Source organism: Budorcas taxicolor, chromosome 5 (genome assembly GCF_023091745.1).
Source record: "Budorcas taxicolor isolate Tak-1 chromosome 5, Takin1.1, whole genome shotgun sequence".
Taxonomy (NCBI): Eukaryota; Metazoa; Chordata; class Mammalia; order Artiodactyla; family Bovidae; genus Budorcas; species Budorcas taxicolor.
The window spans coordinates 19,578,499-19,591,876 of NC_068914.1; the positions used below are offsets into that span (position 1 = coordinate 19,578,499).

At 50.8% G+C, this 13,378-nt stretch overlaps 1 protein-coding gene across 1 annotated transcript in view; it reads right to left on the reverse strand.

Moving 5' to 3' along the window:
* The window catches only part of COL13A1 (collagen type XIII alpha 1 chain), a 159,891-nt gene that overhangs the window by 81,635 nt on the left and 64,878 nt on the right, over positions 1-13,378 (reverse strand). Inside the window, exons 4-6 of the mRNA XM_052639731.1 lie at positions 6,942-6,968; positions 4,351-4,386; positions 1,546-1,572 (exon numbers count right to left, since the gene is read on the reverse strand). Coding sequence (XP_052495691.1) covers positions 1,546-1,572; positions 4,351-4,386; positions 6,942-6,968 — 90 coding nt within the window. The remainder of the gene's footprint in view (positions 1-1,545; positions 1,573-4,350; positions 4,387-6,941; positions 6,969-13,378) is intronic.

The following is a 13,378-nucleotide window of genomic DNA, read 5'->3' on the forward strand; positions in this document are numbered from 1 at the left end:
TGAATTCAAATTAAGTAGCTGTTTATTCCATTGCAATTATGTAATAATTTTTATACAAGGCAACATAGTGTGATGGGTAGGAGCCAAAATGCTTGGGTTTGAAGCCCAGCTCTGCTCCGTGCAGGCTGACCTTGGGCTACTTAACTTCTCTCTGCCTCAGTTTCCTTACCTGTAATGCAGAGATAATAGCACCTGTCTCATAGGGTAGATGTGAAAACTTCATGAGATAATGGTGTAAAATGCTTAAAAGAATGCCGGGTCTCCGAAGGGGCTAACAAGCGTCTGCTGTTATTCTTATACTGTGATCATGTCCCCTGTCTTTCCCCTGGGTGGTTTAACCGCCCGTGAGGGTGAGACCCAGTCTTCGTTATACTTGGAAGACAGCATAGCACAGTGGTTAGGGACCTGAGTCCAACCTGGAGTCAGGCACCCTGGGAATCCTCTCCAGCTCTGTCATTTAAAAAAGTTTTTGTTTTTTTTTTTTTTAATTTTTAAATTGTTCGGCCATGCCATGAGGCATGTGGGATCTTAGTTCCCAGACTAGGGATTGAACCTGTGCCCCGTGCAGTGGAAGCAGCGAGTCTTAACTGCCGGGGAAGTCCCCAGCTCTGTCACTTTCTGCTGTGTGACGTCAGGTATGTGACCCTGCCTCTCTGTGCTTCAGTTCCCTCTCATGTAAATGGGACTACGAAGCCTCCCTGGAAGGGCTGCACCACTGTTACCTGGGACGTTACTGTTACAGGGTAAACCGCTTAAAACAGCGCCTGACACAGTTTGCGCTTAATATATGGTTGTTGCTATCGTTACTGTTGTCATTGTTATTTCGGGGATGGGGAGACTTGCAGAAATACACACTGCGGTGTCCAAGCGAGGAAGTGTGGAGCTGGGGCCAGGAGTCTGCTTCTAGCCCTCTGGTCATCTCTAATCCTGTGGGACCTCGGGCAAGCTCCACACCCACTTTGGGCCTCATCTCGAGAGCCAGCTGGTTAGCTACACTGCTCTATAATCCCTCAGAGCCCACCCAGTTCCAGGAGAGGACTGTTTCTTTGGCGTCTAGCTTCCTGGGAGACTCTACTCTAACACCCCGGGAGTCTGTCTGGGCGTCTGCCGGGGGACTTTCTCGGGGAGCAGCACAAAGAGGGTGTTTCGGTTTGAGGGGGCAGTGGTGGGCTGCAGATGGGGGTAGGACCAGCCACATACAACGGCAGCTGGTGCTGTCCTCACCTCTGGGAAGGGTGACTGTCTAAGGCCAAAATCAGTGCCAGGAGGCCATGTGCAGCCCCCACGGGCAGCAGAGACCCCTCAGCCAGGGAAGTGGGACCTCAGTCAGGGAAGTGGGACCTCCGCCCACGACTGCTGCCTGATGGGGTGGAGGCTGTTAGGAGACCCGGCCGTGAGAGGCTGCGAGGGCAGAGCAGGCTGGGCTGGCAGCCTCCACTGGGGCCTGTGCACCAGGAGGAGGGCTGGAAAGGGGGGCTTCCAAAAGCACCCCCCATGACTCCAGGGGGTGGAGGCACTGGTGCGGAGGGGAAAGTGTGGACTCACCTTCTCGCCTGGTTGGCCCTTTCCTCCCTGGGGCGATCACATGCAACATGGGGTGCAGGGAAGAGAGAGGGGCGCAGGGAGAGAAAAAAGAAAGGATGAGAGAGAGACACACGCGCAAGAATTCGTGTTAATGGCATGATGACCAAACACAAGAAATCACCGTGAAATAAGAAACAAAACCAAACACAGATGCTGACACTCAGCAGGTCCCGAGTCTGACAAGCATAGCTCGTGGACGGCTGTTGTCTCAGCCCAAAGGCTGGCCCCAGCCAGATAACTAGGAAGGAAATAGTGGCAGGGACCTTAAGAAGCCCTCTTGACATCTGTGTGCATGGTGTGTGTGTGTGTGTGTGTATGTGACAGAGAGAGAGAGACAGAAAGAAGGAGAGCCTACCCAGGCCAGAAACATGTCTGAGGAGCTGTGGCCCCAGCAGCCTGGGTCTTTTGAGGAGGAGTGGGCATGGGAGAGACTTTCAAGCACTGTGAGGTGAGGTGCAGTCCAGTCCTTTTGAAGGTCTAGCCGAACACCAAGCACGAAACTGCCAAGCTAGACGCGACAGGAGTCGTTAGGGGTGGCCAGGCAAGATGTGATGAGGAACACAGACAGAAGCACACACATCTGGGAGGATGCGTCCGGGATGCAGAGGGAAGTGGGTCATGGCCAAGGACCCCTGGACCCACGGTGACCAATCCACCCTCATTCATAGCAGCCAGGAGCACCATCTCTGGTGAATCATGAGAACATCTCAGGCATTTCACACCCATCGTCCACCCCAGTATTCTCTGGTGGCCCGTGCCAGGACACCTACGGGGCAGCCAAATGGGCCCATTGTCACATTTAAAACAGCACAAGCAGCATAAAAGCACCAAGGTGGTTTGAAAATAGCTTTGTGTAGAAGGAAATGGGGAGACCTCCTGTTGCTCTTTCTCCTGCCCCCCCTTGCCCCACTGTGGTCAGAACAAGGCTTGGATGGACACTTCCTGGGGGGATACATCCATAGGGCCCAAGAAGGAGGGCATGAGGGGGCAGGCCTGGAGGGGCTGCTTTGCACTCTGCAGGCTTCCCAGCAGGCTGGCAGCTGCACACAGGGTAGAGACTCCTGAAGCTTCCCTGTCAGAAGCAAGGACTTGGGTGTCTTGGGTACCAGACCCAACTCCACCCCAATCCTGGGTAAACTGAGTCTCAACGTGCTCATAGACAAACAGGATCTCAGAGGGCTGTGGTGGAGAATGAACCTGGCCCAGGCTTTCCCAAAGTGAGCCCCTGAGAAAGGCTGGCTGAATGTCACCCCCCTACTCTACACAGGACACACTGACAGCTTGGGGGACTCAGGGTTTGGGCTTAGAGAGCTGAAGCCTAGAGAAAGGGTGAGGCAGGGATGCCACAGTGCTGTGATCTGGGAAGCGACGGGAGAACCGCCCAACGGGGTGGCCCAGGGCTCCCAGTCTCCCTGTCTTGACAGTTCTTGGGTGGCCCAAGGGAGCTCAAAGCTCTGTGACATGGAACCCTTGTCCTGAACCTCTGAAATGTCCCAGAACCTAGGCTTAGAACTGTGGCTTCACCCTAAGGATCAGACCCTCCTTAGAGCTGTGATTCCCATGGAAGGGATTTGGGAGGTGGGAGGCAGGATTCCATTATTAGGGTTAGGAGCACAGATCTAGAGTCAGGCTGCCTGGATTAAAATAAGCCACTTGCTGGACCTGTGACCTTGGGACAGACACTTGAACATCTGAGCCTCAGTTTTCTCATCTGAACGATGGGGGTGGACATCGTGCCTGCCTCATGTAGTTCTTGGGAGGACCGAATGAGCTGATGCGTGGAAGGCCCTGAGCACAAGAGACAGCACTTTCAAGTGTTAGCTATGATCTGGTGCCTCTGCGCACTGGGCTCACACCAGGCCAGCCATGCACACAGGATGCCAAACCCAGGCCTAAGGCCAGCCCAGGCCAAGAGGTGACGTAAACAAGGCAAAGCATGTGAGTGACATGGAGAGGTGGCATGGGGTTGGTCAGGGGGCACTGGAAACCAGGGTGGAGGTTAAGGCTGGCAGCTGGTGGGGAATCAGAGGTCAGACGGGGAGAGGAGCTCGGGCCATGTCCTAGACTTGGGGGGCCGGGGAGGCCGGTGTGTGGTCATCATTGCCTTAGGCGGCCACCAGGAAAAACCCTGGTGCTGGGCCCTCAAAGCCTAGTGCTAACCTTCCCATATGTGACACAAGCTCCCTATCATGTCTTCTGTTTCACCATCTAATTTTTTTATCAGGAAACAAAGGTTTTAACCCCCACCTTCCTGGTGAGGATTGGAGGCACTGCCTGGAAGGAAGCCCTGTCTTCATCATTAGCCTCTGTCTAGGGAAGATGCCTCCAGATGCAGGCTACAGTGTAGTTTCTGTAGGGCACTTTCCATTTGCGTTTCCTGCCATCTTTCACTGCTCTTGCTGGAGGATGGTTGCAGGAACAGCTATAAATCTGAGGGTGAGCTGCCTGTCTCGGGGCAGTGGGGGTGGTTAGGGCATAGAGTGGATAGGAGTCCTTGGTAGTGGTTGGCAAAGAGCCTTTATTCGTGCCATTTTTGGATTTTTCCTTTGCCGTGGCAGTTCTCTGGAGAGTTAAAGCCATTTTGCAAGATCTGAAGTGTTGGAATAAACCATTCCCCTCTTCCTCGAGTGTCCTTTCTGCAGCAGCCTTGGGTGGGGAGAAGCGAGAGGTCCGACTGCCTCCTAGGGGGTGGGGTGGTCTGCAGGCCAGGCCAACACAGGGAAGCAAGCAATGGCTGCCCGAGCGGGCAGAGATGCTCCAACTCACCACACGTCCAGGCATCCCAATGGCACCTTTGTCCCCCTGATGAAGGAGGCAGAAACAATTAGAAGTGGCTGGAGCCGGGCCAGCATGTGAGGGGCCCCATGGCTAGCTACATACCCAAGATCTGGCTTGCCTGGGCGGTGATTTCCTGGAATGATTTCCAGGCATCGTGGGTGAACTTGCCCCTTGAGCCCCACAGACTGGTTGCATCCTTGTCACGCTCATCTTCAAGGCAGGGAGAGTGAATAGCAGCTCCCATCTGACAGAAGGGTGCATCCCTACCCTTGCTCTTTTTCTGCCAGAGCTGGGGAACAGCACCCATGGTCCCCAGCTCCTCCCCAAGCCCTGTGTCTGCAAAGACTACTAATAGAGTCCTGCCCCTCCTCGCCACCAGCCCGGCACCATCACTGCGCCATGTGGCTTCAGCCGCATCACAAGTTTCAGCTGCTCAGATGGAACTGCTTTGTTTTGCAGCCAGGGGTTATATCTCCTCATTCTGGAAATCTGCTTATTAAGTTTTATTCCTCCCTCTTTTGGTAGAGAATATTTTTTTGCAATCATATATGTGCAGACTCATAAAATCTGGGGTAGGGCTTGGGGTTTGCCGGGAGCCTGGAAGGATGGAAAGCCACAGGAGCTGAAAATCAGACGGTGTTTGTCCCGGTAGGAAAGAGCTGGGTTTGTGGGTTCATCTGAAGGGTGAGCATTTCTGGAGTGATTCTGTGTCTGCTGACGCCACTTAGGCAAATTCTGTGAGGGATAATTAGCATCCTAAGATGTTCATGGGCCCACTAGGGAGTAGCAACCAGCTCTGAATTGGGCTCCTGTTACACGCACACTGTCAAGACTGAAGGTGTCTTCAGTAAAGCGTTCAGACTTTGGGAAAGAGTGGCAGGGTTGCAGCAAGGATTATGAGCATGGATCATAACCATGATCCATGAGCTCCCTGAAGCTCCCTGAACATCCAGGTCTCTCTCTTGGGGCTGCTGAGAGGATGCCAAGAGGCTATGGCTCTGGGCATCTAACTCTGGGTGCCTGCCACCTGGTGAGTGCCGTGTAGACTTTGTCTACAGGTACCGAGCCCAGCAAGTTTCCGGAGAAGTGATTGTTATAAACATGTGTGTACTTCACACTTTTGCACTTCACAACAAGCATCAGCAGATCTTTTTGTTGGTCACTCCCAGGTCCCTTCATGGGGAAGCCTGAGTAGGGCTGTGACCCTTCCCACTGCGGACGCCAGGCCCACTGGTTGTCACTTGCGACATCCCAATGGCCCACTTGCTCTTGTGTTTTTGAATGATCTTGCAGGATGTGTGTTTTGGTTTCATTTCTTTTCTTTTTTTTTTAAACTAATGGTCTTTGCAGTCCTGGCCATAAAATGCTTGGTTTAGGGACGGGCATGGAGTGGCCGGAGACTGGAAATTCTTGTGTGGCGGCCCCTGCTCTGCGAATTGCCCCCAAATGCTTTTTAAAGGTGGACGTTGTCAGAGAAAAAACAAAGTCTGCCCACGTTCCCCCAGTCATCTGACTTTTCCCTCTCCTTGGATTTCATGGGACAGATTGCCCTGTCCTTCTTTGCTCCAGGGTTCGTACTTGCTTGGACAGTTTTCATTTTCAAAGCTAAACATTCTCCCACATGTATTTCATTAAGAGAGTCCTTGCTAGATTTGAATTCTAGAAGTTACTGGTTTAGTCAAGAGGTTATAGCACAATTCACATTGAAAAGAGGAGTAACTGGGATAGAAAGATGCACAGGAGGCTCTGGAATCCAATTGATGTGGCCTTCGGGGCAGGGAGAGAGGGCAGCCTGGTGCCAGCCCTGGCTCCCCCTAAATGCCCACCTTGGCCCTCTGGCTGGCTAGAGCATCTCGCCTGAGCCAACAGCCATCCGAGGGCCCATGGTATCCAGTACTCCATGCTTTGGTGCCCCAAGCTACACCCCACAGGGCAATGTCTTTGAAGACTTTAAAGATGGGTCTCAGATGCCCAGTATGCATCACAGAAAACAGTAGTATGGGATGCTGTGTGATAACATGGGGCCTTCAACAGGTCTACAACTGAGGCTTGGACAATCGGACCAGCTATTTCCCCTCTCTATTTCCTCATCTATAAAATGGGCATAATAGTACCCATTTTATTGAGTTGATGAACAAATCAAATGTATAGAGAGCATTTAGCTTGGTGCCTGGCATGTATTAAGGTCTCAGTGAGAGATGGCTATGAGTACTATTTCTACTTTTGTCCCAAAGCCCCCATGGTTACTGGACCCAGCTTCTCTAGCACTCAGAAATGGTAACTCGGGGGGGAAAATAAAGTGTTTGAGTCTACTCTTACCAGGGGACATAGCAGGGACAGTGGCCTTTAATGAAGTTGGTATGCAGGATGACCAGTAAGCCAGGGGGCTGCCTTCCCACCCAGCCCCCCAGGAAAGGTACCCAGGTGCTTCACCCTCAGCCGTAGGTTGGAGATGTTGAAGAGAGGCCTCCCATCCAGACACACCTGGTGGAAAGTGGCCACCCACCCTCTCCGGTCCTTGGATTGAGGAAGAGCATGTGAGAGAAAGGCAAAGGGAAAAAGAAACGAAAGGTACTTACCGGGAGGCCGGGTCTTCCAGCAGGACCCTGAAATTAAGGAGGAAGAGTGAAGTTTAGGAAGGTCAGGGTATTGCAATATCTAGCTGTGTGCCCTTGGAGTCCCTTGTGCTCTACGAGCCTCCGTTATTTTATAAACAAAATGAAGACAGGGCCTTAATCACTAAGCTTCCTTTCAGTTGTAGCATCCATTCAGTTACTCATTCATTCGTTCAGGAAAGCCGCTGGCAGAGGCCTTCTCTGTGCCAGGCCCAGAGCCTGTGCAGGGGACAGAAGACAAGAATGCCGCTTCATAACTATCCCTCAAGGACCATCAGAGCTCTGGGCCTCACCAGCACGCCCCCTCTCTCTGAGCCTCTGTGCCTCAGGGTTCCCACGCATGTGTTCTGGCCCTGGCCTGGGAAAGGGCCTGAGGGCCTGGGGCTTGGCCCTCCCTGTCCTGCCACACAGGAGAAGCCAGACACCATCTCTGATGGAGCTAGTCTGCCTGGGACACTTCTGGGGGACCTGCCCCATCTGTGCCAATGGACCATGACCAGGGAGCAGAAGGTGGGAGCCTCCCTGGGGGGACCTTTTCCCCTCCACCGGGATGGTGAGGGGAGCAGTGGGACTTCCTTCCTTTGATGCCTCTAACTGGCTTCAGGCCACTCTCTCTACAGTGAGTTGGTGCTGAGGGTGAGCAGGAGGCGGGACCCCACCCCATGTGGCTCTGGGAACCTGTCTGCACTGACCACAGCCATATCTGTCTCAAACCCTTTATGTGAATAACTCTAGGACTCTTGCCTAGCACAATTCTGGGTGTAGACTAAAGATACCCTATGATGGATCTAAATTCCCACTGAAGAGAGGAAAACATTCAACAAAGCATTGATCATAATAATTATTCTCAGAGTAATATGCACAGGAGGGGGCGCAGGAACAAAGGAGCTTCTGAGAAACTCATATGTTTTTCCTTCTGGCCTCCAACTTCCAGATAGATCTGATACAAGAGGGTGGTGGGGTGCCGTGCAGAGGGTGGGGAGGACCACCTGGAGAGAGCTTCTGGAGCCAAGCCCCCACCCTGGCATGGCTGAGGCCTGGGGTCAGGAGAGACAGGGTCGTGGTAAGGGAGAAGCAAGCTTCAGTTAAGAGCAGGGCTCTAGTGTCAGCCGGCCTGGCTGTCACTTACTAGTCAGTGACTTCAGGCAAGCCGCTTGGCCTCCCTGCACCTCAGTTTCCTCATCTTGTAAATGGGAGAGCAGTCTCTACCTCTTGGGATCGAATGAGCTGATGTATGTAGAGCATGTGGCACAGGGCTGGCAGGGAGCCAGCGCTGAGGACCGCAGTCATCAGAAGAGAAGAGGACTGGCTGGGAGGTGTGTGCAGCTAGGCCCGCGCTCTCCTTTCAGAGGCACAGCCATCAGGCATGTTTCTCTCCTTCCAGACATCCCACTCTTCCCAGAAACCCACGGCAACACCAGGAGGCGGTCTCAGGGTGCCCATCTGGAGACAAGTCCCTCTGCCCCAGGGCTGCTGAGCAAATGCAGGCAGTACCAGGGATAAGGCCCCCTTCCTGGGGGCTTGTTTCTGAGGATGTCCGGGAGGCGGGGTGGGGAGCAGTGACGCCCCCACAGAGAACCAAGCTCAGGGGATGCTGGTTAGCGGCTCCGTAGGTAGAGGGTCAGTGTCCACTCCTGCTCCCTGCTGAGTTTTACTCCCGGGGCACCAAAAGGTAAGCTCCCAGGGCAGGCAGGGCACTTTCTGCTTTGCTCGTGGCCTTAAGGAGTGCCGAGCTTTTAGCAGGTCTTTAATTCATGCTTGTGAACAAATGAACCTGGGAACGCAGCCGCCTTTTTCCCCAGCCCCACAAAGACAGCCTGGGGCCCCCCTGGTGTCCTCCTTGATCCAGAGCTGTAGTGCTGAGCCAGTCCCTCTTCCCGCTGCTTCTAAATGCCATCAGGGAGTGTTCCCACAAGGGGCGGCCACCTTCCTCAGTCCCAAGAGGCAGGCACATCTGCGGAGGGTTCCCAACCCAGTGCTCCCGTGACCCTCCGTGCTCCCTGCAGCAGCTCTGCTCTCCTGATCGCTCTGTCCACCAGGAAGCTCAAGGCTGTACCTGTGGCTGCACAGGATGCTGTGGGGTCATCAGCTTGGATGCCCCTTGCTTTCTTGTCTCTGCTCTCCACACACCTACCCACTGTTTCCGTATTTAGTTTATGAATCCCTCCCAAATGTTTCTTGGAATAACATGGGATGGAAATAAAACAAAGTAGTAAATTAATGAATAAAACTGCAAAGAATAATAATTTCCTCCTAAAAATCTTTGGGGATCATCTAGGGAAGCCTTCTGTTTCTAGAGTTTAAATGAGTTAATATATTATACATGGAAAGACATATACATAATTATACACACATATAGGTATGTATAATATGTATACATCTACACACATAACCATACATAAAAGAAAGAAAGATGGCACTAAGTCGTGTCCGACTCTTGTGACCCTATGGATTGTAGCCCGCCAGGCTCCTCTGTCCATGTGATTCTCCAGGCAAGAATATTGGAGTGGGTTGCCATTTCCTTCTCCAGGCCATACATATAATTATGTATATATTCCTTACATCTGGATGAGGCAGGTACTATTACTATTCTCATCCTATAGATGAGGAAACTGAGGCACAGAGAGGTAAAGTAATTTGCCCGAGGTCACACAGCTAGAAGTGGCAGAAGCAGCATTCAGATCCAGGTGGCTTGGCTCCAGAGTCCATGCCTGTAATCACTTTATTACACTGCTTCCATAAAAACACAACAGTGTCTAACACATAGTAAGTGTTAGCTAGTATTCCAGCAAGCATCACTTTCAACCAAGGCTAGCAGCTGAACATCCTCAGTAAGAGGCACATATACTTCCCTTGGTCATCTGTTTCAGTCTCACAGTTGGCATCATTAAGACACTCTCTCTTAAATCTAGAACCGGAATGGCCAACAACTGTCAGCTAGTGTGGACTCCAATAGATCGGCAGTGACTGAGGAAGTTCATTTCAGTTCAGTCGCTCAGTCGTGTCCGACTCTTTGCGACCCCATGAATCACAGCACGCCAGGCCTCCCTGTCCATCACCAACTCCCGGAGTTCACTCAGACTCACGTCCATCGAGTCCGTGATGCCATCCAGCCATCTCATCCTCTGTCCTCCCCTTCTCCTCCTTCCCCCAATCCCTCCCAGCATCAGAGTCTTTTCCAATGAGTCAACTCTTCACATGAGGTGGCCAAAGTACTGGAGTTTCAGCTTTAGCATCATTCCTTCCAAAGAAATCCCAGGGCTGATCTCCTTCAGAATGGACTGGTTGGATCTCCTTGCAGTCCAAGGGACTCTCAAGAGTCTTCTCCAACACCACAGTTCAAAAGCATCAATTCTTCGGTGCTCAGCCTTCTTCACAGTCCAACTCTCACATCCATACATGACCACAGGAAAAACCACAGCCTTGACTAGACGGACTTAGTCGGCAAAGTAATGTCTCTGCTTTTGAATATGCTATCTAGGTTGGTCATAACTTTTCTTCCAAGGAGTAAGCATCTTTTAATTTCATGGCTGCAGTCACCAGCTGCAGTGATTTTGGAGCCCAAAAAAATAAAGTCTGACACTGGTTCCACTGTTTCCCCATCTATTTCCCATGAAGTGATGGGGCCGGATGCCATGATCTTCGTTTTCTGAATGTTGAGCTTTAAGCCAACTTTTTCACTCTCCACTTTCACTTTCATCAAGAGGCTTTTGAGTTCCTCTTCACTTTCTGCCATAAGGGTGGTATCATCTGCATATCTGAGGTTATTGATATTTCTCCCGGCAATCTTGATTCCAGCTTGTGTTTCTTCCAGTCCAGCGTTTCTCATGATGTACTCTGCATATAAGTTAAAGAAGCAGGGTGACAATATACAGCCTTGACGTACTCTTTTTTCCTATTTGAAACCAGTCTGTTGTTCCATGTCCAGTTCTAACTGTTGCTTCCTGCCCTGCATACAGATTTCTCAAGAGGCAGGTCAGGTGGTCTGGTATTCCCATGTCTCTCAGAATTTTCCACAGTTTATTGTGATCCACACAGTCAAAGGCTTTGGCATAGTCAATAAAACAGAAATAGATGTTTTTCTGGAACTCTCTTGCTTTTTCCATGATCCAGCGGATGTTGGCAATTTGATCTCTGGTTCCTCTGCCTTTTCTAAAACCAGCTTGAACATCAGGAAGTTCACGGTTCACGTATTGCTAAAGCCTGACTTGGAGAATTTTGAGCATTACTTTACTAGCATGTGAGATGAGTGCAACTGTGTGGTAGTTTGAGCATTCTTTGGCATTGCCTTTCTTTGGGATTGGAATGAAAACTGACCTTTTCCAGTCCTGTGGCCACTGCTGGGTTTTCCAAATTTGCTGGCATATTGAGTGCAGCACTTTCACAGCATCATCTTTCAGGATTTGAAATAGCTCAACTCGAATTCCATCACCTCCACTAGCTTTGTTCGTAGTGATGCTTCCTAAGGCCCACTTGACTTCACACTCCAGGATGTCTGGCTCTAGATGAGTGACCACACCATAGTGATTATCTGGGTTGTGAAGATCTTTTTTGTACAGTTCTTCTGTGTATTCTTGCCACCTCTTCTTAATATCTTCTGCTTCTGTTAGGTCCATACCATTTCTGTCCTTTATCGAGCCCATCTTTGCATGAAATGTTCCCTTGGTATCTCTAATTTTCTTGAAGAGATCTCTAGTCTTTCCCATTCTGTTCTTTTCCTCTATTTCTTTGCATTGATTGCTGAAAGAAGGCTTTCTTATCTCTTCTTGCTATTCTTTGGAACTCTGCATTCAGATGCTTATATCTTTCCTTCTCTCCTTTGCTTTTTGCCTCTCTTTTCACAGCTATTTGTAAGGCCTCCCCAGACAGCCATTTTGCTTTTTTGCATTTCTTTTCCATGGGGATGGTCTTGATCCCTGTCTCCTGTACAACGTCACGAACCTCATTCCACAGTTCATCAGGCACTCTATCTATCAGATCTAGTCCCTTAAATCTATTTCTAACTTCTACTGTATAATCATAAGGGATTTGATTGAAGTCATACCTGAATGGTCTAGCAGTTTTCCCTACTTTCTTCGATTTGAGTCTGAATTTGGCAATAAGGAGTTCATGATCTGAGCCACAGTCAGCTCCTGGTCTCGTTTTTGTTGACTGTATAGAGCTTCTCCATCTTTGGCTGCAAAGAATATAATCAATCTGATTTTGGTGTTGACCATCTGGTGATGTCCATGTGTAGAGTCTTCTCTTGTGTTGAGGGTGTTTGCTCTGACCAATGCATTTTCTTGGCAAAACTCTATTAGTCTTTGCGCTGCTTCATTCCACATTCCAAAGCCAAATTTGCCTGTTACTCCAGGTGTTTCTTGACTTCCTACTTTTGCATTCCAGTCCCCTATAATGAAAAGGACATCTTTTTTGGGTGTTAGTTCTAAAAGGTCTTATAGGTCTTCATAGAACCGTTCAACTTCAGCTTTTTCAGCGTTACTGGTTGGGGCATAGACTTGGATTACTGTAATATTGAATGGTTTGCCTTGGAAACAAACAGAGATCATTCTGGAAAAATAGTGACCAAGGAAAGCACTCTGTTAAAATGCCTCCTAACTGATTAGCAATGTCTGTCATGGCAGCGGGGGTGCAGCAGTGGTGGGCACCAATTTTCTACCGCTCAGATGATCCCCGCTGCTACTAAAATCCATCCTCCACGGTTGAGTTCTCTAGGTGCTGACTGTCCACGGGAACCAGAGTTACCCCAGGAGGCACCCTGAGAAACACCCAGAGGGTGGAAGACCAGCCTTGTGATCAACTGCCATCTCCCTCTCCCTGCCTCTGGCTGGTAGCATTCTTCCTTTGTGGGAAGCAGAGAGAGCAGGCAAGGGGGTGATTTCCACCCTGGCAGGCTTCCAATTTCCTCCTCATCTTGTGGTTTCAGCCAGGGTTGGGTACAGACTCAGGCCTCTTCTGTGTTAGGTTGAGAATTCAGGAGAGCTACCTGGGTCCCTGTCCCTCACTCCATGGGGCTGGGGGCTGGGTGGGCAGGCATTGGGAGAAGAGGATCATATCTACCCATGCATGCATACGAGCTAAATAGCTTCAGTTGTGTCCGACTCTGCGATCCCATGGACTATATATAGCCCACTAGGCTCTGTGCATGGAATTCTCCAGGCAAGAATACTGGAGTGGGTTGCCATGCCCTCCTCCAGGGGATCTTCCTGACCCAGGGATCGAACCCATGTTTCTATGTCTCTTGCACTGGCAGGCGGGTTCTTTACCACTAGTGCCACCTGGGAAGCCCACCCAACCACCTCCCAATTTGCTCCCACCCTGCAGAGCCCCCAGCAGTGACAGCACCTCCCTGGCTGGGGACTATTGTGGGATAAGGCCTGCAGAAGCTCTCAGGAGACTGC